The sequence below is a fragment of the Macroventuria anomochaeta genome (genome assembly GCF_010093625.1).
Source record: "Macroventuria anomochaeta strain CBS 525.71 unplaced genomic scaffold BU25scaffold_12, whole genome shotgun sequence".
Taxonomy (NCBI): domain Eukaryota; kingdom Fungi; phylum Ascomycota; class Dothideomycetes; order Pleosporales; family Didymellaceae; genus Macroventuria; species Macroventuria anomochaeta.
In genome coordinates this window covers 503632-529829 of record NW_022985373.1, presented here as the reverse complement: position 1 = coordinate 529829, position 26198 = coordinate 503632, and the positions used below count along the sequence as shown (strand labels likewise).

Below are 26198 nucleotides of genomic sequence, written 5' to 3'. Positions count from 1 at the left end.
GACAGTTGTTAATTGTAAATAATGAAGCTCCCCTCATCATGCCCCGTGTCGGAACGCTTTTAGCTTAGAAGTCAATGTATTGCATCAGATTACCTGGACATCGCATGCTCTATGTAGTGGGGTATTTCTAGCGCCGAACTTCTACTCTTTTCGCCCGTGTGGAGCGGAACGTAATGCTGTCTGATTGTCCCCCAATACGTATAGTAGAGAAGTACGTTCGCAGGTATGTGCTCGCTGTGCTTCGCGCAATGTCCTCAAATAGGAATGACAGCCTGCTGAACGCGTGCTTATGACTGCCTCTAACAGGTGAGCAGCTTGCAACCGCGACAAACGCTGGTTGCGCAACGGTAGCTTTGAGCTCTCTGGTCGAGAGACGTGCTGGGCTTATAGGTCGCGTGACCGATCCAAGGATGCTTCTTGGGGTGCGCTCCGTATGTTGCTGAGAGGATGTGAGGATGTTCCGGCAGGGATGTATGTTAATCCATTGTTGCTGCTCAAGCAATGACACCGTCCCCCTCAACTTTCCATTCCATAGCATTACTGTCCCCCTTATTCTTCGCTCTGCGCTTCTCATTGCGCTTCCGTCTACGCTCCTCAGCCTCCTGCTCCATCTTCTCCTTGCCCGACGCCAGCCGGGCATCAACATCAATAACCTCGTTTTTCGCATCCTCGTCCCTCTTCCTCTTCAGATACCTTAAACGATCGCGCACCTCTTCCAATGTAGCGCGCCGTACCTCCCCCGACTGTCCCGTTGCAACCAAATGCTGCTTACTATTCAAATGCTCGATATACTGAATATTGTCTTTGAACGTAAGATCGCAGGCCTGACAGTACGCGCCCGCCCCCTTTCCCCTCTTGCCTACAGCAGCTGCTGCTGATGTGAGCGTCTGCTTGCCAACCATCTTGCTCCAATCTATGCGCTCTGAGCGTGCTTCGGTCTGGCGCAGATCTTCGGGCGTTGAGGCGCGCCGTCTGTAGGTCTTGCCTGCGGCTTTGGCTTCATAGCGTTCTTTGGCTTCTTCGCGGTCTCTGGCCTCCCGTTCTTTGGCCTTTTTGGCCATCTCTTCGCGGTCCCATGTTTTCCGGAAGTCGGTGTCGCCGCCGCCAGTCGTGCCGTATGCGCCTGCTTTGCCGCTCATTTTGGTGGTAGGCGGTTGCCTGTGATTGCGGGAGATGGGTTCGACTGGAGTGAGGGGTTGAGAGGCAGTAGTCTGGAATAGTGTGACAACTTGATTATAGTTTCGAGTATGTGTATGTAGAGTGGTATATCTTCGAGATTGGTGTGCACTGCGTCGAGCTTCGAGCACCAAAAGTTCCTACCAAGCAATGCACGGACTGGCAGGTGACAGCTTGGGCAAGTTTTGTCGAACGGCCTTGTCGATTTGACAACCACAATGCGGGGTAGCCGTGCGACATGAGCATGCTGTGACAACATTGCAAAGTATACTCGAGATCGAGCTGACTTATGTTCTTGCTCCCTGAAGAACGTACCAAGAGATTGAAAGGCTCGCTTGATATCGACAGCTGCCATTATTCCTAGCGCCACCGTGCTGCCGAGGAGGTTGGATCAGCAGTGGAGCTCTTAATTGCCAACTCATTACGCATCACCATACATGACCCATCTCATAAGCAACACAAAGCTAGCCATTCTCATGCTGTCCTTCCCAACGTCGTTATGTAACATGCATCTTTTCACCGCCTGTGCCTGACTCTCGAACTGCCAGCTTCGCCTCCAACCTGTCCTCTCTCACAGCTATATAGCACATTCACCCACGCTGGGTCGTGACCATGTATAAGTGTCTCCTCTGAAGAGGGCCTTGACTATGGATGCCGAGCCCAACTGCGCAATATGTAGCGCACCACCACATTCGGGATGTCTCTGCGAGTCAGAGCGTCTCCAGATCGCCCTCGACCAGGCCGAGAGCAGGGCAATGGATGATAAACAGGCCTTTATACGGTATGCCTTTGTCAACTAGATCGTTCCGATCAGGCGACTGATCGATGTACAGCGACTGGGTAATCACCCACGCGCGCCACCACATCCAACTCGCCTTCCAGCGCCTCACCACAATCCGCCAGCACGCGCAAACCGCCTACCTCAACTCCCTCCCCCACTACGACGTCTACATGCGCTTCTCCGGCGCGCCCCCCATCCACCCCATGTACATCCAGCAACTGCAATCGCAGATCGCCGAAGCCCACGCCGAGTTCAAGCGCGGCATCGACCTCGACTGGCGCGCCTCCGTACTGCGCTACCCTGAAGTCCTGGATTACTTCTACAGCCTTGTCGAGTTGAAGCTGCCTGCCAAGGACCATCGCAGTGTTATTGAACCCCCGTTTGCGGCCGCGGGATATCAGGACAGAGGGTATATGGCGGGTGAGCCGAGTCGAGTGGGTGCAGACAAGAAGACGATGAAGAAGAGGAGGGATAGTGCTGGGGCCATGGGGCATCCGGGGGTCAGGCTCATGAGGATGCAACCTCCTCAGGCCCCGTCGCCGCCGACACAGCATCCTGGTTATCCTTCCGGCTACTACAGATGATTCGCCAGTGTGGTAGGTATGATTTCATGATCTCGCATTTGCTGGCGTTGCTTTGGGTTATGAATCTCTTTCTGCACCTGCATTTGGTAGATGTTTCCTTACCGTAAGCATAGCGGGGAGTTCTGTCTTAGCAAGCACGCTTCATCGTTCAGCGCAGCAAGTCTGCTTCAATAAAGTCCATTCGACAATACGTCAATACAATCAGACATCCAACAAACCCGAAGATCAGAGACAGCCCTTCAGCCTCGTGGGGCCGGGATAACGTGACCAGGCTATCTGCGGGTGAACAGCATCCGAGCCTTGCCGCACCGTCCGACTCGCAACTTGTGCACCTGCTCGTCTTGCTCGCAAAGTGATGATCTTTCTCGCAAACCGAATATGGGCACCACAGGTCTTATGACGAGCGCCGTGCAGCCTAGAAATGCGTCGCGATAACACGCTTGGGGCTGCCTCTCTCGGATGTCCATCTCACCTGCGTTTGTTATGGCAGAAATCCCCGGATTGACTGGGCTAGGTTGGGTCCACCGCCTTCTAGAATGTGGGACGTCCAATGATGTTTGGGACGACGCTGCACTGGCGCACGCCGACGAGATTGTCGTCAGAACGGATTCGAGCAGAGTCCCAATCCTGTCCTCACTGGAGTTTGGCTTGAGCCGGCAGCCAGAAACGACCTCTCATCAGTTCGCACCACGTCCGGGCTTGCAATGCACTCAATGATGATGCAGAAAGCGAACATAAAGAACATTTGTAACTTCAAAGCAGCGGTAGTCACTGGTTGGCACCTGAGTCAGCAGTACAAATCCTTCAGCCTCCTGTCAAAAGTGGGTGCACCCCGCCAAATTTTGATGGGTCCGTCATTCAACTGCGCGCCCTTCGAATTGACATCCACGCACTAAGCCGTCCTGGTCGCGACTAGCGTGCTCCGATCTGACTCTGAGCAGGCCTCTTCTAAGGCACTTATCGCTCAAATCTACATACACGCCTTATACTCTCCTTTGACATTCCTGTTTCCAGGTAGAGGGCGTGTTTGTTTCCACTATATTGCACCTTTTCCGTCGTCAATTGTCTCGTGGTGACAAATCAGCTTTGAGTGGCCATCACCATGGCTGCTCCGAACGCCGATATGGCGCAGTTCTTCGACTTTGGCGAAGCAGCTATGCCCGATGTCCACCAACAAGTGGGTCAGGATGCTTCAACAATACAGACGAGTGAGAGGTGAGTGGTTTGTCATACATTCGTTAGACAATGCTTTCGACCTTATTCAATGCGGAATACTACGACTCTCCTAGTCTTCAAGCTTGTTCGGCGCAGACAGGTCCTCGAAAGCTTTCACAATACACGGAATCATGTCTCAGTACAACACTGACATATCATAGTCAACTTCTTGATGCTTTTCTGGAAACGGACAACCTCCAAACCGAAGCATTCAACACAGACTTCTCGAGTTGGCTGCCTGGATACCAGAAACCAGCCAACCCTTGCGAGTATTGTCGTTCGAAGTCCCTTGAATGCTTTATCTATAACGCAAAGGGCGATGGAACGTCAGGTTGCTCGCCTTGCAACAATCTCTTCCGACCATGCAGCTTCTCTAACCCAGAGTTGATGCCCTACCGAACCCAGAGGACCGCTTTGGATACGCTAGATGTCGTGGGCGAGGATGACGTTCACCAAATTGGTGGCCTGACCCGCAGAAAGCAGTTGAGGTCGAAAGGTCACATTGGACCTATCGATGACGAGAGTGGAGACCTTGGCCCCAAGAAAGGCGCTGCCGCGGCTCGGTTCCCACGAGCGGCTGTCAAGATCCTGAAAGACTGGATGCTCGAACATCACGAACATCCCTATCCAACTGAGGAAGAGAAGGAAATATTGGGCCAACAGACTGGCCTCTCGTTAGGCCAGATCTCGAACTGGATGGCCAACACACGGCGAAGACAAAAGGCGAGGCCTAAACGAAGCTCGTCACCCAGTATTCGACCAAACACGCAAGCGCTCAACATCCCAGCGGGCAGGACTTGGGAGTCTCTGAGTAAGCACACCCTCGCTGAGTCTAGCCAACCGCAACCCTCGGTGATGACTACTGGCCGGTTCTTCAAGTTCCGCGTCAATGGTCAGCATCAAGAGAGCGCTGGCAAAACAGACTCGGGTTATGGCATTGCATCGACTGTGCCAGTGTTACAACAACAGAATTGTTTCGGTTAACTCGCGATAGATCCCTTCGAACGATGGAAGCATTCTCCCCCTGAAAACGAACCTGCTCCCCTGACGGCTATTGCCCAGGCCGTGGAAACCTTCGACCTGCCCGAGAACGCTAGCGCCAGCAGTAGTTACCAGCACCTCTCGTCTAACAAAAGTACCGACAGCTTCTCGGTCTTCAGAGCGCCTTCGCTGTCGTCTTTGGAGACTGGCTTCACGAACATGTCTTCTGGATCCCTCGGCTCCCACAACACAGCCTACTCGCACGGCTCTAGGCATTCTCTCGGGTCGATGAACAGCTTGAAGTCGAAAGAGAGGCGCAGGCGGCGACGCATCCCCACTCGAGCCCCCAAGGACGCCGAAAATGACGCTAACCGTCTCTTCCAGTGTACATTCTGTACCGATCGTTTCAAGTCAAAGTATGACTGGTCAAGGCACGAGAAGAGTCTTCATTTGTCGCTAGAGAAATGGATCTGTGCGCCGTTGGGCGAGGTCGTTGCTGACACCACAACCGGCAAGAGTAAGTGCGTCTACTGCGGTGAGCTCGAACCGACTAAGGTTCACCTCGCCACCCACAACCACTCTGCTTGCGAAGAAAAGGGCCTTGAGTCTCGTACATTCTATCGAAAAGATCACCTGCGGCAACATCTGCGGTTGATGCACGATGTCAAGATGACTCCGAATATGGAATCGTGGAAGTCTGAAGCACAGTACATCAAGTCAAGGTGCGGCTTTTGCGGTATGGAGTTCGACAAGTGGCAGGACCGAATCGACCACCTGTCCAAAGAGTTCCGGAATGGTGCGAACATGAAAAATTGGAAAGGTTGTCGTGGTCTTGACGCTTCGGTGGCTGTACACGTCACCAACGCCATGCCTCCGTACCTTATCGCGGACGAGAGCAAGTCGCCGTTCCCTTTCTCGGCGAGCAATACCAACAGTTGCAGTGTAAGACTCCAAGAAGAAGCGTGTGCAGACAACCATCCAAAGCTGACCGAGGCACAGCGCATGCCCGTAATGCTTAGCAGCAAGGACCTAGAGTACCTTGTCCCGAACACCACCAACCTTTCGGATGCCTATCAAGGTGACGGACACAATGTAGGCCCTATCGTGCTTCAAAATACCACATCCCAGGACTATTCGTCTTCAGAATCACCAGACAATCATTCTAGGGCCACTTGCTGGGAGATTTTGACGCTGCGCTTGGGTCGGTTCGCCCGCCAACACATCGAAAAGCATGGAGCAGGTACAGTCACCGACGAAATGTTGCAAAAGGAAGCTCGAATCATCCTCTACGGTGAACCTGATGACCCGTGGCATCAGACCGCTGCCGATAACCCGGAATGGCTCAACCTCTTTAAGAAAGCCCATGGCATCGACCACACCATCCAAGTGCCAGGTACGTGCATTTTTGGCATGCAGATTGCCAACATGACGCTAACCATCGCAGGTGTATACTCTCAACACGAGATCTACGAAGACCTCGGTCTCGGCTCCGCCGCCCAACTCGACCCCAGCTTCAACGTCGCCAATGTGCACGCCTTCAACGTGCTTAACCTACCCGCTAACGATCCGTCGCGCGCTCTCCAATTCGAGTGCTCCCTCTCTGGTAGCACAGCAATGTACGACCACGCGCGCCACCTCTCCTCCACACAATCGCCCCACAGCGTCCCTGGCCTGACGGGTTCTACATCTGCCTCCCCAACGACAACCGCATCGCGTCGTGCATCCGCGATGGCAATGGCACCCATCACCGAGCAGATCTGCACTAATGCGGATCTGGATATGAGCAGGGTGATGGATAATTTCCACCTTCCGAGCTGGGATCAGCTGCCGAGTGAGTTCCAGAACCCGACAACGAGCGCAGGATTTGAGAGCATGATACCGATCAATGCGATTACGAGTGCGATGGGTGTGAGTTCGAGTAATGCGCCAGCGACGATGGCGTGGGATGATAATGAGTTGAGCTTTGATATGGATATGGATTTGGATTTTGCGACGGAGATGGCTAATGCTGGGATGGCGTCACAACTGTGAATGGTCACGGGGAACGGCATGAGTAGACATAGAACTTGTAGCGGATGTCATGCGTGAATGATGGGCGCTGTGGTTCTCTCCTCTAGGTTCGGGGATGCAGGCGTTGGTACGGTGTTGGCGTTCAAGCGGTTGCAAAGTGAATTGACGAGTAATAAAGTTCTTCCAAGTCCGTCAACGTTGTTCCTCAAATTTGTGACTCTTCACGATCCTTGGCATTTTCAACTCCGAGGACGACACTGCCGTGCCACTCCAGCTGCAATTCCTCTCCACCCACCTGCATGACCCCGCAGATCCACGTAGTCTAGACCTCCACACTCTTGCCACTCAACCATCACTTCAATCATGTTATCCTCTATTTCCAAAAGAAAATATACATTCTTGGTATATAAGGTAGGTAATCGAAGCGGCGATTATCATCATCGGGCGTTGTGGCGGAGTGGTTATCGCGACAGACTTGAAATCTGTTTCCCTCGGGAGCGTAGGTTCGAATCCTGCCAACGTCGCTTTTTTGCTCTCCTGTACCAGTGCTTGAGTCTTCTTTTTGCAAAAGGTAGTAGTTGCACGTGTTCACAGCGCCCCCAGAACACCATAACGCCAATCTCTACTTGCTCCGTCTTTCTTTTACCCATGTGAAGACCAACGTGTACCAAAGCCTTCTACACAGTTATGTTCGGTTTCTCAACTCTCAAACACCATTCTTCCGGGTCTCGATCGCCTCAGGTGTTGATGCCTCATCTTCTTTATCAATCTCCTCTTCGTAATCGTCTTCACCCGCCTCTTCATCCAACGCCTATCTCAAGCTCTCAGTTCAGGCTTCGTACTCTCTTCCATCAACATCATACTGAGCCGCCGTAGCACCCAACGTCGGCCACTACTTCTCGCGCAACCTATCCTCCTTCGCCACCAGCATTCCTTCCAACACCCCAACCTTCCCGCCCTCGAGCTCCTCTCGATCCTTCCACACCCCCACCCGACCATCCACCAACCCGTTCCTCTCTCAAAATGCCGTTCACGCCTCCAATGCTCATCGCTACCCAGCACCTTCGAACTCCCAATCACAAAAAGCGCTTCTTTTGCCCGCGTCAGCGCAACATTCATTTTTCTCTTCTGTCCCACCAGTCCCATGCCTCTCTTCACATCGTCCTCCATAAACATCATCCTCATCCTCGTCGTGCAAATAACCATAACCCTTTTCTGTAACCCCTGAAACGCCTCTAGAAGACCAATATTGACGTCCCACAACCCGATCCCGCCAGCGTACTGCTGACTCCGTATCATCGAACGTAGAGGTTTGACTTGCGCAGTGAAGGGGGACATAATGTATATGACTTCCTGCTTTACACCGGACTCGAATACCAGTATAGGAAGCAGGCGAGTCGTGCTTCGCTGATGTTGTACCAGCCGCCATTATCGCGCTTGATTTCGTCGGCCAGTCTGCGGGGTTTGGAGGACGGGCCGGATGAAGGCCTGACATTGGAGCGGTAAAGGGGGTGATTGGCGTATAGGGGGCGGGCGAAGAAGCGGGCGAAAAGGGAGGTAGAGAACGCAGAGTCGTGGGATGCGGTGCGTGGGCCGAGTTGGTGCTCGCCACCTGCCATTACTAGACGTGGTTGGGCATGGTCTTGTGGGTAGGCTGAGGGTGGGCAGATGATGCTGATCGCTGGTAAGACGTCGACTTCAGTTACCTGAGCGGCTTCGTCGAGCAGGAGCGCTCCCCAATGTAGGAAGGGTGTTGGTGGCTCTTCTTCAAAGTGAAGTGCTGCCACCAGAGCCCGCTCCATGGTCCAGAGATCTGCATTTGTCAAGCGCGCTTCTGCCATTATGACGGCATCGCAACATGAGGTGACTATCACGCTGTACGATAGCAGCGTCTTGAATGGCGGTATATAGAACATACCATCCTGGATATAGCAATACTGCAGCAGTTCACGCGAGACTTCGTTATCGGCTCTGTTCGGTCCGTTGAGCCGTAGGAACTGTTTGGGTGTCAAGTATTGCTTCAGCCGCATCGCGAGAGTGTCTGCTGTGGCTTCAGAAGGCGCACAGAGTAGCATATGGGCTACATCTGTGGTGTTTGGTAGCTGCATGGCTACCCCGATGAGTGTCTTCGTCTTGCCTGTCCCTGGTGGCCCTGATATGAGGTACGGTAGGGTCCCGTAGTCGGCCGCACATATCGAGTTTACGGCACGCGCCTGCGCGTAGTTGATGGCGTAGTCGAACAGGGTGCGATGGGGGGCGTTTCTTAGCTTTGTCTAATGTCGTCCGTCGCTCTTTGTTGGGAACAACACCCTGTGAATCCAGTCATCCCGTGACTCTCAAAGAGGATTTGAAGGAACTGGCCTTGGCTCGAGATTGAATGACGACTCAGAGAAGCCATCGAAGTCGGCTGGGACCTTCATCCGGTCTCGAGATCCATCCTCGAGGCTTCGGCCAATTGACAGGAATGCACTGCGCTGGCCCCGCAGTATCCTCTGCTTGAGTGAAAAGACGACGTTCGCTACCATGGGTAGAACATTTTGATCGTAGTATGGGGTGAGTTGCTCCAGGCTATCCACTCTCAAGTACACAGTCTCGTGAACCCTGCTTACACTTGTAGACAGAGGTATTGTATTGCTTCGCAGTCCACAACCGATACATAACATAAAGTCCACCGTCGCCGACGAGTAGTGTAGGCATCTGAATCGGATTGCCGCCCCAGTTCACCCATAGTTGGCGAATTCGTAAGACATTCCCTATCTCAATAAACGTACTGTCTTCCCGCAGTCCGGATATGGATAATGTAACTGCATGAGCAGTTTTGGTTGGAGGCAGTGATCAATGATTGTATTGCTATCTGTGTTGTTGTTCGATGATGTTGTTTTTCGAGCTCTCAGTTCGGAGGTAAATGCACTTGCCCTCAGGTAGTGCCTACTACAATAGGGTATCATGTGATTAAGCCACGTGGTTACAGATAAGGCCCAAAGGCGGGTGAGATCAGGCATGGGTACGGCCTGTAGTGGAACTCTGCACAGCGCGTGCTGCTCATTCTCGTGCTCCTTCGCTGCATGTTCACGCTTCAATAATGATGCAAAGTAATGCACGTATAATTGCTCAGTGAGCTTCGTTGTTGGTGACAAGTCATTGGCGAGTCATTCCTTGTCCAAAGCGGGCTAGTGGGCGAGAAAGTATATACCGGCAAATTTGCAATTATATGCACCAAATCCAATCTTGTGTTTTGTTTCGGTAATGGTATGTTCCCAGCCACTTCTTCATTAATGGCTCGCAGCCCGGATGGAACGTATGATTTTGCATAAACGTCGAAAAGAGGTTCTGTGTACTGATTGACTGATTCTCCAGGCAGAAGGAGGCCTGGCATGGTATCCTGCGTGGTATTTGGTGTGCCTTTGCAGGTGCTTGGTTGAGCCCTGAACTCATGGGTCCCTGCAGAAGTTGGGGCTGACGATGGTGGCGGTATTGGTAAGCTGGAGAGGGCGGTGGGCACCGTGGGTACCGTGAGCTCCGATCTTTGGCCGTGTTTGGCTGAGCCTGGTATGAAGGGGATTGCGACGAGCCTCGCGGCCGCAGTTTCCTGGGCACTCTTGCGTACCCCAGGTTTGTTGTGATTACTCTCGTCGAGTACCATGACTTGTGATTATGGTGTCTGGTAGTTGAAAATGTATCAAATGATCTGTCAAGCTGTTGACATGACACGTGTGCTGATATCGACAGATCCTATGCCGAAAGGTGGGAAGGGAGGAGGTTCCATAGTGGACTCTACTGTACAGAGAACGTATTGTTACACCATGCAGCCACCATCAAGCACATGGCCATCGTATCAAACAGTATCCAATAATGTTTGCAACCGGGTGTCGAGCGAGAAAGTGACAGTTGCCAAAGACATGGGCAGGGCCAAGAGCTCTGGGCTGTAGGCAACTGTGGTTATATGTAACTGACAAGGGTGTATGAAAGGGCACTGCAAAAGCAGACTGAGGTTCTGAGCTCGTTGAATTTGGAGAAATATCGGAACAAGTAATGACCAAAATTAACAAATAAAACGCTTACTTTGTCATTGCTGGAGTCAAGGTGTGCGGTGATGACGAGAAGATCAGGGCGCGGATCTGCGGATGAGGCACGGGCCTCCGAGCCAAAATGGCGCGTTGCAGCCTCGCAGACGCGACTTCCCTCCTTTCTTTCATCCACATACCTCGTCTGGGATGCCATTTCGCCCGCCCTTCAGCTCACAGATGCACGCGTGAAACCAACACGATATTTCAACGTCTACAGTAAGGTAGAGTACCGCTCCAATCGTCATTCCTGAATCATGTCAGTTCCTACAGCTAGCTGCACATCACGTTCGAAAGGCCCCGAGTGTTCAAGTTGGATATGATATTTTTCCTTTCCCTATTTGCCTAAACTCAAAATCACAAGGCTTTGGGCATGAGTCTCCGAGGCAACTGAAACCTTCGCAAAACCCTGCAGTCGAAACACTTCACCTCTGGATACATTGCAAAGGTCAAGCCCTCAGTTACTGCAACGAAAACGTCGTTGAGCGCTCGCTTTCTCATATACAATTACCTCAGGGCTTCCCCTTCACAATTGACGTACGTCGTCAATACTGAGCATGACGTCTGGCTTGTGACTGACGGTGGACTCTTCTCAGCATTTGGAAGCCACACAGGTGCAGTTGCTTCTCTTTCACAACCTGGACTGCCAGACACGTCAAGGCGTTCTGCCGACAGTCTCCATCAGACCCAATGGGACATATGGGGAGCGGAAAACCTGCGGCAAAAGCCCATCGAGCTGCGATAACCCGGATTTCTTACCCCATATAATAGTGGCTCGAGTTTTGTTCCTTGTTGAGATGGAAATCGTGAAGGATTTTGATAGAAGCGGCAAGTAGTACTCTGCAACCAGGAATCTGACCCCTGTATGACTGTCTCAGATCGGGAAGGTGGGTTTCATAAGGCGAGCGGGCGACCGCGCTTTACCCTCTACAATCAGCCGTCCTTGAGAAGTGGCTGCCTGCAAGCCCCACACGTTCCGTTATCGATTCGCTACCACTCAGCCTGTCCGTACGCAGCCCGCTACGCTGACGTTTCGAAATGCCGTCAACGGTCAACTCCTGCGCTGGCCCACTTCATGCAACGTTTCGCAATCAAGATCATAGGGCTCAATACTATTGCGCAAACGTGTTGAAAGGTGGATCATTCGGCGAACGATACCATCGAGGGAAGGATCTGATCATCGAGCGGAGACTCCCGCATCGTCACAAGGTATTGCTCTGATACTCGACGCCCGTGCAGCCATGTGCGTGATATGCCGGCAGTCGTTCTCGAGACGAGGATATGCCTGGATATCAAAGCCATGGATTTGGTTCCAGCCCGGAGCTGACATTGTCGACTGTTTCTCCATTCTATACCTGAAATGACAGTGCGCCTCCAAATGATATCTGCCATGTGCTTACGGGAAGCTAGTACTAAGTCAAACGAGGCCGGCCATGCACATTCTCTGTTTACGATGCTGAATAGCAACGAGAGCACACAGTCGACCGATTGCGCAAGCCTGCTGCCGAAATGTACACCAAACTTGCTCGTGAAATCTCCTGCATTCGTTTTCCCGGATCTGACCCATTTCAAGAAGGTGAGGGCGTGGTGTGGCTCACCCTGCATGCTCGTGTCCCGCCCGTGCTTGCAGCTCTGGGCGTACATATTAGGGCCAGCCACATTGTATAAGTGAATATTACGACGCTCGTCAGACCTCTCTCTATGTAACAGACGGGCTTGCAACCTCAAGGCTTCGACCCTGTGTCGTGTCAGGATGACTTCGAGGTTTCCCACAGCGGCAGAAATGCTATATTTTCCTTCACCCAACTATGTCGATCCCACAACGCGAAGGCCATTAGCCATTGGTATTATCACACCAATGACAGTCTTGGTTGTCGCATTCATCTCTTGTCGCTTTTACAGCCGAACAGTCTTGACTAAGACGCTTGGCTGCGATGATGGGATCATGCTTCTGGCAGCTGTAAGTTTGAAGCACGGTTCCGAGAGGCAATGAGCGGTCGGCTGAGCAAACAGATCATGGCCGTAGGGAACAATATTATGGTCATCATCTCCATGTTGCCCCAGTACCAGATGGGCTATCACCTTTGTACGCAACCAAAGTACAACACTCGATCCCCGCCACTGATCATTGTTAGGGGACATACGCCCACAAATTCTCTATGCCTCCATGAAGGCTGCTCAGGTATGTGAGCCAACAACGTCAACGACTCCCAGCTCACAGCGTGGTAGATGGGCATGGCAACGCAATTGCTTTTCACGGCGATTATAACACTAATGAAGGTTGCGATACTTTTGACATATCTGCGTAAGTGATTTTGTTCAATGGATGTCTCTGTCAGACTATCCAATGCTTACAACACCGAAGGTATCTTTCCCTCACGACTTAACAAATGGTTTTGTGGCGTTATGATATTCTACACCATTTCATTGAACGTGGCTTGCTTCTTCATCACACTCTTCCAATGCGCGTAAGACCTCTCTCTTCGGTGATATCTAGGCATCACACTAACATGATTCAAAGACCGGCAAGCACTTACTGGAATATCTTCAAGTATATCGGCAGGACCAAATGCCTGAACATCAAGGCGATCTACTACTTTCACTCAGCGCAGAACACCCTCAGTGACTTTCTCATCTTCCTTTGGCCAGCTAGAGACCTCCTCAACGTCAAGGTGTCTTTGCGACAGCGCGTTACGCTGATATGTATGTTCTCGCTCGGTGTTATGTAAGTTTGTGACTTGTCCTTTTGTGTGTAAATACTAATATTCTAATAGTGTATGTGTCGCCGGGGTTGCGCGCTTGTATTACACGCACGTCTACTTACACTCATATGACGTCTTCTGTAAGTTGCTGTGCCTGCTTATTGAGACCGTCGCTCACACAAGCTTACAATCTTAGGGCATGGTGCTGAGACTTTTATCATCATGTCCGTAGAGAGCAGCATTGGCATAGCGTGTGGCTGTCTACCCGGGTGCAAACCACTGATGAACCGTCTCTTCCCACGATACTTCGGCTCCACGAACAATTCCACAAACCAGTATCCACGCCGATGGCAACCAAATCACGCGAAGCAGATTGATGACGAAGAATCAACGCAGCTGTCAGTGTCAATAAGAGGGGAATCGATACGGCCAAACAGCCCAGCAGCAACCCAACCTGGAACTGCTGCACAGCCAGTAGGCCTCCATCGATCTGCATCAAAGCAGACACAGAGGGCTCTCGTTTCCAGCCTGAGCCCTCAATCCTCCACCCTCAGCCGCTCCGCCTCACTCACGACAACACCTACTATTAACGCCAACAGCATGCGAACACCGAATCTCCACCGCTCGCCGTCGCACCTGACACAAAGTACCTTCACGACTACCATCATCGCTCAACCGCACCTATCGCGCTCAACATCACGACACACATCTAGATGGGGCAGCGTTGACCTCAACAAGCCCTTACCAATGCGACGGACACCACTTGCTGTCGCGGCGCGAATACCGAGCGCAAGCGGCTTCCGGAGAAGTAGAAATGATTCGAGAGAGCTTAGCGCTATCAGTAATGCGAGTACAGAGATGTTCATTTTGCAGGGGAGAGGCAGTGGGTCAGGGAAGCAATCGCCGGAGAGGAAGAATAATGAGTAGATAGGGTGGCTTCATTACAAAAAGTTATAGATCAATTAGTTGATATCAATGCTGTCCGCAGTGATACGTGACACCTGTTCGCATGTGGATGAGGTATAAAGCCTACACTTGGCTCTCCTTGAAGATATCCCTTCAGATACGGCAATTTTGTTTACTGGTTTGAAAAGCACACCGAATGATGGTATGTTTTGGGCCCAAGATATCTCACATATGACACATGTGCATCTCCAGACATTTCTGAACAATACATACTGTGGAGGATCAGCCAGCGTCACAAAAGGACCCAAATGCGATTCATGTCTAGACCTTTGGCTTACATATGCATGCAGCGTTTTGTCACGGTTGTTCAGTGCTGAAGTCACTGCATTGCTCGTGTGTTTATCATGATCGTCCATTTCCAAAAGTCCCCGAAAACCTCGACATGTCTGCGCCGTGAGAATGCTACAAGAGAGGATTTACTGTTCATATGACGTCTGTGATGGACTGACAAGGATACTGAAGCAAATTCAATGCCTTGCATTTTCAACTACCAGGGGCAAATGTCCTTAGATCTTCAAGTCGTGCCAATGCCAAAATCACCCAAAACCCGGCGGGAAACCCAACATGGACCAGTTATGCTAGAGTGCGCATAAGAGTACTCGATACACCAGTACATTTTCCGCGTTACTGTATGACCTCTCAATCTCAAAATCGTGTTGTGCATGTGCGATTTGGAAGGCTTAGAGACTTGATATCGTTGTACCATGCCTTAAAGCTGGAACTTAACAGAGTCCCGCGATAGGTCCCACGCAGTAAGCTGTTGACAGAGCGACCATGTGTATGTTACGGCTTCCTACCTTTGGGCATCTGTCACTGATGCTGTCGCCCATGATAGCTGGTCTGAGGGATGTGTGCTTACAGGCTCAGGGAGGTTGTACCGACGAGCCGACCGACAATGATCGACGCAAGCTTCATCTCTGAGCCGCACTTTTCATGTTCCTCTATCAGGCTGTTGTGTGGAGGTTATCCATATAGAGCATAGTCGGCTAGAACGGGCAATGGAAAAAGTGGGCCTGATCGACAAGACAACCAAAAGAAATCACCTCTTGGTGGGGACAAGCAATCTTGACAATCTTGAAAATTGCGGCTGAGCTTCGTAGTGAGTGAAAGCAAGTGCGAGATAGAGCGCCATTTTTTGTAATCTGCCGAAAAACAAACTTCTGGTTATGACCATCGTTGCGGTCGTGGATATTGCTTTATCCAGTATCGTCTGATGATACTCTTTGCTGTTGGCTGATGAATGGACTGATGAATGGGCTCGCCCGTACGTGGATCTGGGAAGTCAGCGTGCAGTTGAGGCTCCGTTGACCCTATATCGTAATGACCGTATCGTGTTCCCTACACTCTGCAGTGCGGGTGCGGTGTCGATCAATCTCGGATGCCGGAACATGAAGCAGGCACACATCTTAACTTGCACAGCACGAAGACGAAGAAGGAAATCGAAAGACAGGTTATCGAAATTGTACGGTCGAAGTGGTTTCGACTGGACCTTGACGTCATACACAACAGTTGCTCCTTGTAAGCACTCACATCCATTGCTTCACATCTGTAAGAAGCCCTGCAGACTACGAGCAGTATCTGACTCCGGCTTGATGGCTTGCTGCGCGAATTGGGATGCCATATCAATCAGTACAGTCTCAAAAGCACGCCACAGGAGTCCAATCGACGCAGCATCGACAGTGCTGTTTGTGACGATTCGGATTGTTGCAGAAATTTCATACTTCCCATATCTGATTACGAGCAAAGTTGCATGTGGATAGTCTCGTCCCTCCAGCAGGTGCAAGTAGCTGTGAAAAGAGTCAAGAGCGATTAGATAGCACTTGCCAAGGCGATGTCGGCGGTCGGCGATTGGGGAAGCGCGCTAACCGAATGCTCGTTCGTCCCTGCCGTGATGGTTCCGTTCCATTCACTCTTGCAAACGACTTTACCACCAGACCTCAGCTTGTCCTATGTTTTTCCCGCTGTAGCGACACAGAAGCCAAGCGCTAACAGCTTGCACCCGCTTTGAATTGCTATCTTCAGTCATTCTACACACACCACACTACCTCGACCGGAGCATTTGCGCCGAAGCCTGCGCTTGCTTGCACCATCTGACGCAGCCTTCGAACACAAGCGCACTTCCGAGCCTTCAAGAGTGTCTCCCCACCGCCACCATGGTACGCAATGGCAGCCCTTCGCCGGCGGACAACTTCCCGCTCGGCCACTCTGCAACCTCTCCGCAGCCGCAGCCGTCCAAACGCGACAAGAGACGCAACATGCTCGCCGAGAAGCTCTCTGAAATGATGGCGACCTTTTCAGACAACCGCGACAGCCACTACAGAGCTCAGCTTGCTGCGCTGCAAGCCGATATCAACCTCATCATGAAGGCTGATCCCTACAAGAACGAACCGCTCGAGGATAACGGAACGGAGGCCTCTGAGCTGATAGCACAGATCATGGGCAATAACATTCCCACTGCGCCTAGCGCTGGTACCGACTACGTTGCGCAGTGCGGAAAGTACTACTCGCGCTTCGTCGACGCTGTCAATGACGCTATGGAGGAGCGCGACTTCAACCTTACAATGCTTTACGTATGCATTCGCGGTTCCTTTGCAATGTTTGAGAAGCTAACAATGACCATAGAATAAGCACGAAAACACCAAGAATGACATTGAGAATTCGCACCACTACAAAGTTAAGATCGCCGAAGAGGAACACAAGGCCCTTGCAGAAACCGTTCGCGAACGCCTAAAGGTAAGCATACAGCAGCGCGCAAACAGGCTGAGGCGTGAGAAGGAGCAGCTGGATATCTCGGACAGCAACGCCATGCTCCTACACCCCAATCAGTTCAGTATCGGCCACCCCGCCAGCCCAGGTGGGCCGCAAGCACCGCGTAAGACACGAAGAACAGGACACAAGTTTGGCGGTGAGGTCGAGGAGGTCGCAGCAGCGGCAGAGAAGTTGCGCAAGCGCAAGCTGTTCGATGAGAACGAAATCGATTCGCCGGGCCCCTCTGGCCGCAACGTCGAGATGGGCAATGCCTCGCCCTTCCGTGAAGCCAAGGCGCGCACCATGCACACCCAATTCGAAGCGTCTGCCTACTCGCTCGACCGTCTCTTCACTGAGAAGGAACTGAATATGGCCATGACGAATGCGACAAATGCAGCCTCGCATTTTTTCGCGAAGATGAAGTCGAACGAGCCTACCAACGCCGAAGCCATGACCAACGGCCACACCCACACAAACGGCGACCACGCCTCCGAAAATGGCGACCTTCCAGACGCAGATCAGGACTCAGACGAAGTCCCTGGCGCAACAGACATGGCCCGCCAAGTCTCTTCGAACCCACATGCTACACGCGGCGCAACCCGCTCCACGACGTCCATCACAAACGGTCAAACACTGTTCATATACAACCCACCATTCGTCCTCGACCAGAAGGTCTTCCAGAAAGTCAACGCCTCGGCGCCCACACCGCCGCCTCTGGCCCCGCAAGACGTAGACCAAGATCTGAAGCTCATGCTTAGAGAAGCACGGCCAGACGATGAGCTCAACGAACGATTACTGCAAGCCGCGTGTCAACCAGTCAAGATGAGGGACTACCAAGTTCAGCCTCCAGGGTTCATGGAGCCGGTCAATGAGATTACATCCCACGTTCGCTCTGTTGTACCGCACCTCGAGGTGGGAGGGATGGGTGGAGTGCCGATGAGTGCGCAGAGTAGTATCGCTGGGTATAGTGACGCTGGAGGAAACACACCTCTGGGCAGGCCTGGAGAAGCAATCACAGGGCATGGCGGTGGTGTGCCGATGACAAGGACGGCGAGCGGGAGAGGGCGTGGGAGGGGACGAGGGCAAGGCTAGGCGGATTGCCTGATTTCTCACTCCACGCGTCTCTCTTTTTTGTTGTATACCCACTGGCGTTAGGACACTGCTTAGTACTTTGCGATTCTTCCTGTCTCATCAAGGCCTTGTGGTGTGCGCATTTGCATTGGTTTCAGGCGTTACACCGCACCTTCCTCTGCATCGGGCTTGTGACGGGTGTGATGGACGACCCTGGCTTATCTAAGTAACGAGTAGTAGTTACTGAAAGTCTTGCATCATTCACCCGTGGTTCCTTGTAACATTATCTTCCTCTGGCATAAAGCTTCATAATATGTGTCGCGACGATAAAGGAACGGAGACATTCACTGAGCATGATTTGTAACGTGTATATTTTGTTGCGGTATCGGTCGGTCTGTACAAGGTCTGACTGTACCCCTGACAGACTACCCTAGTCTAGTGTGTAACAGGTCACTGGCCTGAGGTCAGGTATATAGTTGTCATCTCCCAGCTAGATAGCAATTCAGCGCAGTATTCCATTGACCCGATAGTCCTACGTTATCTTTTACCGTAGCTATCAGTATTCTACGGTGGCACACACCGCAACATATTTTCATAATCAATCAACGAAAGGCAATCCTTCGAACCATGGAGATGTGCACAAGTCTCACAACATCCTATTTTTGCTTGAAGGTCTGGAAGAAACATTTAGACGAATAGATGATGTTTTGAGAATAAGTTTCTGACACTTTCGAATGCGACGTGTTAGGTCTTTTGACGGGGGACGATATGACGACCTCGAAGCATACTATTCAACCTTGATCAATCTGAATGACGGAGAGACAAATAAGGAAGACACAAGACATCGGCAGGCAAATCGAGAATTATTCGAGCTTCCCGTATCCAAAACATTCAGACTGCGTCGAGTCTTTGAAGAAATGCTCGGACAGAGGTATAGAAGATCAGGTAAAAGGTGATGTCATGCTGAACTTTATGTTGCTCAATCACGCTCGTGCAACCCGTGAAATAGTTACTTTGGGAACGAATTGATGGTCAAGCTAGTCCAGCAAGTCGTTGACTTTCCTGGTCGTCGGAAGATCCTCTGGAGATACAGACACAGAAGAAAGACAATCGACATGTTATGTTTTCGAAGGGACTCCTAGCCAAGCAAGGTTGTGAACATATGAGTGCCACAGTAATATCTGTAGCTTGGAGGGGTTACGGACATAACTTCTAGAAGTAATTTCTTTGTGAACAATAGGACTATTGAAGATCAATCAGACCATCCGCATGGGAATGACTTTATGTCTCTGCATTGATTATTAGGGGTCGCAGGCAACAGACATGGGCACATCAACTACTGTTTTTGGATAGAGAGACAACCCAAAGGGAGAAGACATCGAGCAGTTCAGCGTCTCTTTAGGTCTTTCATAGTGGGAAAAGGACGCAGATAAGCACATGCGTTGCACCGGCTGACTTTTTTGAGCAAGACAGAAGAACAGACATATACCGAGGGCGATATAATTTTGATTTATCGAAGGCCGGACATGCAACTGTTGGACTGCAATTTTGGTAAAATTCGGACAGACTTGCCCAGGTGTGGAGAGGAGAGCAGAGTGAAGGGACATACTCAGAGGTTTATGGGGCACTCATTTTCCCATGTTGACCGCTTGGTGGTTGTACAGGCACCGCTTCACAATTTCCAACATAATCGAGCCTGCAAATTAGGAACGCTTTTGATAAATAAAGTGTAGAAATCGACTTTGCATTTCGATTCGAAATAGACCTGAATATACTGCATAAAGAAGCCTCTAACGCCACTCGTTCCATAGGAACATATATTAAACCCAATGACTGAGAGTAAGGAAATTGAAAGAGAGCCACCATTATCCAGAAACGCCACCGGGTATCCTGCCTGAACACCGTCATGCTATGCACCCACCCACCCAATGATTTGATGCGACTACTCGCTATCATCCTCAAAGCTCGCCTCACTCACCTCCTCGTCATCATCATCGCTGACCACATACTTCGCCGGTTTAGCCGCGGCCCTGCGTCCAGGCCGAGCAGCGGGAGCACGGCTCGCAGCCTTTGGCTTTGGTGTCGGCTCATCATCGTCATCAGAGAGGATGTCGTTAGCTAACGCATCTGCATCGTCCATCTCCTCATCCGAGTCAATCACCATGGGCTTCTTGGCAGGGGCTTTAGCCTTTGTCGCACCAGGTGCCTTCTCGAGGCGCGCGGCGTAAGCCTTCGCTGCTGGGCTCAGAACCGTGCTCTTCTTTGTGATGGTAGCTGCGGGGGCTTTGGCCTTGGGTGCGGGCTTAGCCTTCGCAGTGACTTTGGTGAGTTTGGACGCAGCGGGTTTCGGCTTGACGAGGCTAAAGCCGTCTTCTGAGTCCGAGGTGAGCATTGTGTCGTTCACGTTGCGGGGCGCAGGCTTCTTGGGAGACGGCTGAGGCATGAGAGCCTCGTAGTTGGTGGTGTCGCCTTCGTCGATGTCGATGACCGAGGGACTGGCTTTCTTTGCGACTTTGGGAATGCCTGAGCTGCTGCCGGGGCGTGTGGAGCTCTTGAACATGGGAACGCCGTTGGTGCTGCCGCCGATGGTTTTGACCATGGTGCTAACATCGCCAAGGTCGTCATCGTCGTCCGAGTCGCTGTCCATAGTGTACTTCGAGACTGGCTTTGTTGCAGCACGAGGGTCCCGGCCGTTGGTCTTAGGCGCCGGCTTCTTTGCCTCCTCTTTTGCGACAACAGCGAAGACATCGGACTCGTCCTCATCATCGTCAGAGATGACAGGAGTAGGCTTCTTTGCCGCAGCAGGGCGGCCTCGAGGTTTAGCTGCAGGCGCAGGTTTTGGAGCAGGTGCAGGCTCTGGTTCAGCCGGGCTTGATGGTCCGTCATTCTGAGGAGGTGACTCCTTCTTAGTATCAGTCTTGACGAGATGCGACAATAGACTGCCTTGCTTCTGAGGAACCGTCGAGCCCAATGCAGACTTTGCGCTCTCCGCAGGGGATGTCTTTTTGGCAGGAGGATCTGCTTCTCGCAGGTAGCTCAGCAAGCCCTCCTTCTTCGGCTTGGCCTTCTTCTTAACCAGACCAAAGTCGGAGCCAGAGTCGTCATCAGAGTCGCTATCGCCCAGCTTTCTCTTCTTCTTAGCCTTGCCGCCCTTAGAAGCACCAATGCCGAGCTTGTGGGATGCGCGGCGACCCATGCGCTGGATCTTCTTCGCACGCTCGGCCTCTTCAACAAGCTGAAGGTTCCACTCCTCGACGAAAGCCTCGAGATCGATGTTCCAGAGCTCCTTTGGCGTGAGCTTGATAAGCGCATCGATCTCGTCCTCCTTGTCACCGATCTGCTTCAGGAGCTTCTCGACACGCTCCTGGGTCAGAGACCAGATAGCCATCTAGCAGTTGTCAGTGCATTTCAGGGGTTAAGCCTTGAGGTACTTACGCCTAGAAGGTAGTCATAGTCGTTGGCATTGACTTCGACCTCAGTCTCCTCAGACTCTTCATCGTCATCCTGAACATCCTCAAGCTCGCCTTGCTTCTTAGCATCATCAACCTTAGGGAAGGGTGTGAAACCAAGTTTCTTCAGCTCCTGGACGAGAACAGCCTTCTTCTTCTTTGACACAACAAGCTTGCCATCGATGATCATCTTGATAAACTTCGCCTGGTTGCTCATCTTGGTAAGCTCCTTCTGCAAGACATCAAGCTGGTGAGCCTTCCGCTTCTCGTAGTATCGCAGACGGACGTGGTAGAACTCTTCGACGATGTCCAGAACAGTGGCGTACTTATGGATGCGGCCCTGGGCATCGAAGGCGACAAGGTTGGAGCAAGACTGGGGCTTGTAAAGCTTGAAGGTCTCCTCAAGACCCTTCGCGAGAGCAGCAGTCATGTGCTTGTCTTCCATCTTAATGATGAAGTGCACCCTATCGGGAGTGTTGTAGTCGATGTAGTCCTTGATAAACGAGGGAGTCTTCTCGGCCTTGATGATGTCTTCGAGCTTCTCCTTGAAGTCTTGGGTCCAGTAACGCACAGGCAACTCGGTGACCTCAATCTCAGTGTCGCTGGTCTGACGGATGGTACCCGTGAAGCGGAACTTGTCGCCTCCCAGCTCCTCGGTCGTTCCAGTGAAGCCCTTGTACCAAGGCACCATAGGCTTCATATCCTCCTTCGAGCCACCATCTGCCATGCGAAGCCTGATGTTCTCTACAATGTCTAGAGGGTTGAAGTTGGGGATTTCGGAACTCCAACCAGTACCGATACCGCTCGATCCGTTGACAAGAATCATGGGGAGAACAGGTACATACATCGCAGGCTCGATCTTGGTGCCATCAGACTCTCCGTAGGTGAGGAGAGCGTCGTCCTGCGGGTGGAAGATCCTACGTGCGAAGGGCGACAGACGAGTGTAGATGTAACGGGCGCTGGCAGCATCACCACCACCCTGCAGACGGGAACCGAAGTTACCACTTGGTTCCAAGCAGTTGATGTTGTTCGAACCGACGAAGTTCTGAGCAAGACCAACGATGGTACCCTGCATGGAGGCTTCACCGTGGGCATAGTCGGTGGAACCAGAGACAGAACCGGCCAACTCGACAACCTTGACATCCTTGCGGATATTGCGCCTGAAGCAGGTGTAGAGAACCTTTCGCTGACCGGGCTTGAAGCCGTCAATGACTGAGGGAATGGATCGCAGGTTATCAGCCATGGAGAAGAGGATGAGCTCTTTGTTGACGAAATCGTCATATGTGATCTCGTTAGTGGTGAGATCCAAGTGGTTGCCAGGAACGAAATCACGCAGCCACTCCTTACGAGCATCAGCCTTCTTTTTCGAGAAAGCCAGCTCGATGAGCTTCTCCTCTTCGGCTCGCATGGTGTGGAAGCGCTTCATGTGCGTGTCGAGATCCTTGAAGTAGACCTGGGCGTCCTTGATATCGCTGGTACCCAATCCCTTGTAGTACTTGTGGTCCCAACCCTTCTGGTTTTTGTGCTGCTCTTTCCACTCCTCGTACTCCGGCATCGAGAAGAAGCTCTTCAAGCCTTTGGGGTTCTTTGGGTCACCCTTCCACACCTTGACGATGGGTGTGATAAATTCGAGCAGGAAGCCGGGGAGCTTGAGCAGACTCGGGAACTGACATTGGAGGAAGTTGATGAGAAGACCCTTGATATGGCTACCGTCATGATCCTGATCCGTCATGATCATGAGATGACCATAACGCAGGCTCTTCATATCAGACATGGTGTACTCCTTCTTGTGCTGGAGACCGAGGAACTTCTTGATGTTCTGAATTTCCGCGTTCTTCATGATCTGGTCCATGGATGCATCCCGGACGTTGAGTAGCTTACCGCGCAGGGGGAAGACACCGAACAGATCCTGGTTGACGACAGCACGACCAGCCAAAGCCAGCACACTGGCCGACTCTCCTTCAGTGAGGATCAGTGTGCAGAGATGACCGTCCTTGGTTCCAGCCTTATTGGCGTCTGTGAGCTTAGCGTTGTTTATGCGGTTGCGCTTGTTACCGTCTGTCTTCTTCATGAGTTGATCCGCCTTCTGCTGAGCGAAGTGCATGATGTTCTGGATCACTTCTGTCTTCTCAATCGCCTTTAAGAACTTGTCGCTGAGCACAGGCTTGCTGCCGAACTGACTCACCTTCGTTGTCAACTGCTCCTTGGTCTGGGATGTGAAGGCTGGGTTGACGATCGAGCAGTTGACGAACAAGAACAGGTGGTTCTTGATCTGCGCAGGCTTGAGCTTGACAGCCGCCTTGTTCTTCTTGTTGACGATCGCCATGAGCTTGTCAACGATCTGATCCGCAATGTAGTTGACGTGCGTACCACCGGAGGTTGTGGCAATCGAGTTGACGAATGAGACCTGGTTGAAGGCTCCATCTGAGACAGCAAAACCGATGTCCCAACGGTCATGCTTGTCTGTGATAATAACGTCCTTGCGATCTTCGCCATCTTCAGTCTTGCCTTGTTCCCTTGAGATGGCCTTGGTGTACATCTCCATGTACTTGGCGAAGCTTGTGACCTTGACGCGGTCGCCGTTGAGGTAGACCTTAATTCCACGAAGTGTACCAGCCATATCGTGGGTTCTCCTCTTGATCAGCGCCTCGAAGTCGTCATCGATACCGTCCATGCCGAACTTGCTGTAGTCGGCTCGCCACGTGATCTTTGTGTAGTCGTCTCCTTTAATGTCTGTGATCTTGGCCTTGCCCATCTTACTCATGTTGTCTGTCCATGTTTGCTTGTACTTCTTCTTCTGCTTCGAGTCGACGGTCTCGACTGTGAACTCTCGGGAGAAGACGTTGCAAAGCTTCGCTCCGTAACCATTGCGACCACCGGTGACCTTCTGTTGATCGTCATCGTAGTTCGAGGATGTGAGGAGGTGGCCGAAGATCATTTCCGGGACGTAGATGCCGTGTTGCTAGGACGGTCAGCGCTCTGCCATACAACAAAATAGTGAACAACATACTGAGTGAATCTCGACAGGAATACCCTTGCCGTCGTTCTTGATCGAGACCTCACCAGTCTCTCGATCAACTGTGACACGAATTTCGCTCATGTTCTTGTCATTCTGCTTGTTGTCTGCCGCGTTAACCAAGATCTCATCGAAGATCTTGTATAGACCGGGTACGTAGGTAACGTCGCGAAACTCCATGCTCTCGTTCGCTGAGTTGTACACCCACATCTTGTCCGTCGTGCGCTCTACCGAGCCAATATATGTGTCTGGACGCTTCATGATGTGCTCCAAATGCGAAAGCTGCGCGTTGTTAGCCAATTGCTTCGCTGCGCCGTAGCCACACAACATACCATCTGGTACTTGCTACTCGCGCCGCCGGCGGCCTTCTTGCCCTTCACAGAAGGCGGTGCCTCCTCAGCGCCATCCATGCCGAAGCTCTCATTCGCGATATCTGCGAGGACCTTGCCGCTGCTCTTCTTGGGTGCTGGCGCCTTCTTCGTCTTTGGTGGTGTGTCTGCGAGTAATGACTCGTCGTCATCTATTGGGTCTTCCATGTCGACATCTGAGTTCTCGTCGTCTGAGAAGTCCTTCGCCTTCTTCTTCGGCGCTGCCTTTACCTTAGGCTTCGCTGCTGTTGTGCCCGCAGGTCTCCCTCGAGGCTTTGGCGCGGCGGCTGCCTTCTTTGGTGCTGCTTTGGCTTTTGGTGCTGCCTTTGCGGCCTTCACAGGTGGCGCAAAATCAGAGCTTGCGCCGTCGTCGAAGTTGGACTCGGAGTCGGACATGGCGGCGAAGCGTTGTCGACAAAGTCCCAGAGGACGGAGAGTAACGTGTACGAAGAAAAGCGCTCAAATGGCGAAACTGCGTGAGACTGATAGGTTAGTAATTGCAAACGCACGCGAAAAGAGTGTCGTGGGGTTGTGAGCGCGGCGTGGAGGTGTTGACGATGTTGTGTTTACTCGGAGGCGCCTACTGTTTTCTGTTTGGGGGTCCACTTAAAACGGACTAATTTGGCACGAGCGGTAATCGTCAAAGTGAGTGAACAAAACTCAATGTAGCAAAATATAGTATAGCACTTTCTATCCGAGCTCATGGTGAAAAAGAAAGCTTACAACAGCACGACTGACAGTTTGGTAAGGTGAAGTGCATGCATGACACTAGTATTGTTCGAAGTCGTTCTTTTCGCAATTTCATGCTTTGCGCGAGCCAGGCATTATCAACTGATCACATACTGTACAAGAGATTCTTACTGGCCAACTCCTGACAACCTTAGTTGTGTGGCCAAAAGCCTCGGACGCGTCGCGAGCATGTCGCGTTCGCGCCTCTTACCAATCAGAGCTATGAGTATCATTGTTGGCCCCACTTTTCACGACTCTTGAAACTACAGGCCCTTAGCAATCTGAACAACAGCAGACAATCTATGGGTAATCGCGGTTGGCGATCTATCACACTGCAC

The 26198-nt window shown here is 51.8% G+C and overlaps 7 protein-coding genes and 1 non-coding gene across 8 annotated transcripts; 5 read left to right on the top strand and 3 right to left on the bottom strand.

Annotated features, from left to right (window-relative positions):
* Positions 1 to 63: 63 nt before the first annotated feature.
* BU25DRAFT_409820 (uncharacterized protein) lies at positions 64 to 1283 on the bottom strand. The gene has a single exon (XM_033706144.1). The coding sequence runs from the start codon at positions 1137 to 1139 to the stop codon at positions 495 to 497; it is 645 nt and encodes a 214-aa protein (XP_033562975.1). The 5' UTR covers positions 1140 to 1283; the 3' UTR covers positions 64 to 494.
* Positions 1284 to 1620: 337 nt separating this feature from the next.
* BU25DRAFT_409818 (uncharacterized protein) lies at positions 1621 to 2720 on the top strand. Its single transcript, XM_033706143.1, has one exon. It carries the CDS (start codon positions 2002 to 2004, stop codon positions 2539 to 2541), a length of 540 nt encoding a protein of 179 aa, XP_033562974.1. The 5' UTR covers positions 1621 to 2001; the 3' UTR covers positions 2542 to 2720.
* A 472-nt stretch (positions 2721 to 3192) lies between these two features.
* On the top strand, positions 3193 to 6935 carry BU25DRAFT_409816 (uncharacterized protein). Its single transcript, XM_033706142.1, has 5 exons — positions 3193 to 3756; positions 3918 to 4567; positions 4751 to 5679; positions 5737 to 6130; positions 6182 to 6935. Exons 1-5 carry the CDS (start codon positions 3644 to 3646, stop codon positions 6766 to 6768), a joined length of 2673 nt encoding a protein of 890 aa, XP_033562973.1. The 5' UTR covers positions 3193 to 3643; the 3' UTR covers positions 6769 to 6935.
* A 255-nt stretch (positions 6936 to 7190) lies between these two features.
* On the top strand, positions 7191 to 7271 carry BU25DRAFT_t59. The gene has a single exon. It is a non-coding gene; the product is annotated as a tRNA-Ser (tRNA).
* A 489-nt stretch (positions 7272 to 7760) lies between these two features.
* On the bottom strand, positions 7761 to 10823 carry BU25DRAFT_447762 (uncharacterized protein). Its single transcript, XM_033709555.1, has 3 exons — positions 9941 to 10823; positions 9519 to 9821; positions 7761 to 9014 (listed from the first exon to the last, which is right to left on the bottom strand). Exons 1-3 carry the CDS (start codon positions 10388 to 10390, stop codon positions 8106 to 8108), a joined length of 1662 nt encoding a protein of 553 aa, XP_033562972.1. The 5' UTR covers positions 10391 to 10823; the 3' UTR covers positions 7761 to 8105.
* A 1741-nt stretch (positions 10824 to 12564) lies between these two features.
* BU25DRAFT_466602 (uncharacterized protein) lies at positions 12565 to 13855 on the top strand (the record flags this gene model as incomplete). Its single annotated transcript, XM_033710694.1, has 8 exons — positions 12565 to 12771; positions 12825 to 12897; positions 12947 to 12993; positions 13041 to 13116; positions 13177 to 13279; positions 13333 to 13536; positions 13586 to 13653; positions 13710 to 13855. Coding segments are annotated over 8 exons (924 nt in total), but the record flags the coding sequence as incomplete, so codon positions are not given.
* Positions 13856 to 16396: 2541 nt separating this feature from the next.
* On the top strand, positions 16397 to 18785 carry BU25DRAFT_365708 (uncharacterized protein). Its single transcript, XM_033703826.1, has 2 exons — positions 16397 to 17049; positions 17102 to 18785. Exons 1-2 carry the CDS (start codon positions 16633 to 16635, stop codon positions 18317 to 18319), a joined length of 1635 nt encoding a protein of 544 aa, XP_033562970.1. The 5' UTR covers positions 16397 to 16632; the 3' UTR covers positions 18320 to 18785.
* A 1277-nt stretch (positions 18786 to 20062) lies between these two features.
* On the bottom strand, positions 20063 to 25658 carry BU25DRAFT_390676 (type II DNA topoisomerase). Its single transcript, XM_033704580.1, has 4 exons — positions 25096 to 25658; positions 24758 to 25045; positions 21734 to 24709; positions 20063 to 21686 (listed from the first exon to the last, which is right to left on the bottom strand). Exons 1-4 carry the CDS (start codon positions 25525 to 25527, stop codon positions 20241 to 20243), a joined length of 5142 nt encoding a protein of 1713 aa, XP_033562969.1. The 5' UTR covers positions 25528 to 25658; the 3' UTR covers positions 20063 to 20240.
* Between the last annotated feature and the right edge of the window lie 540 nt (positions 25659 to 26198).

Bases quoted from the DNA above. Each gene is read 5' to 3' on its own strand.
- BU25DRAFT_390676 (XM_033704580.1), bottom strand. From the start codon at position 25,527: ATGTCCGACTCCGAGTCCAACTTCGACGACGGCGCAAGCTCTGATTTT. The intron at 24,710-24,757 runs GTATGTTGTTCA...TGACCGTCCTAG, and splicing joins TTCCTGTCGAGATTCACTCA to CAACACGGCATCTACGTCCC. The intron at 21,687-21,733 runs GTAAGTACCTCA...GACAACTGCTAG, and splicing joins ACTATGACTACCTTCTAGGC to ATGGCTATCTGGTCTCTGAC.
- BU25DRAFT_409820 (XM_033706144.1), bottom strand. From the start codon at position 1,139: ATGAGCGGCAAAGCAGGCGCATACGGCACGACTGGCGGCGGCGACACC.
- BU25DRAFT_409816 (XM_033706142.1), top strand. From the start codon at position 3,644: ATGGCTGCTCCGAACGCCGATATGGCGCAGTTCTTCGACTTTGGCGAA. The intron at 3,757-3,917 runs GTGAGTGGTTTG...GACATATCATAG, and splicing joins ACAATACAGACGAGTGAGAG to TCAACTTCTTGATGCTTTTC. The intron at 5,680-5,736 runs GTAAGACTCCAA...ACCGAGGCACAG, and splicing joins GCAATACCAACAGTTGCAGT to CGCATGCCCGTAATGCTTAG.
- BU25DRAFT_447762 (XM_033709555.1), bottom strand. From the start codon at position 10,390: ATGGTACTCGACGAGAGTAATCACAACAAACCTGGGGTACGCAAGAGT. The intron at 9,822-9,940 runs GTATATACTTTC...TCATTATTGAAG, and splicing joins ATATAATTGCAAATTTGCCG to CGTGAACATGCAGCGAAGGA. The intron at 9,015-9,518 runs GTACGTTTATTG...CATTAGACAAAG, and splicing joins ATCCGGACTGCGGGAAGACA to CTAAGAAACGCCCCCCATCG.
- BU25DRAFT_365708 (XM_033703826.1), top strand. From the start codon at position 16,633: ATGGTACGCAATGGCAGCCCTTCGCCGGCGGACAACTTCCCGCTCGGC. The intron at 17,050-17,101 runs GTATGCATTCGC...CAATGACCATAG, and splicing joins TCAACCTTACAATGCTTTAC to AATAAGCACGAAAACACCAA.
- BU25DRAFT_409818 (XM_033706143.1), top strand. From the start codon at position 2,002: ATGTACAGCGACTGGGTAATCACCCACGCGCGCCACCACATCCAACTC.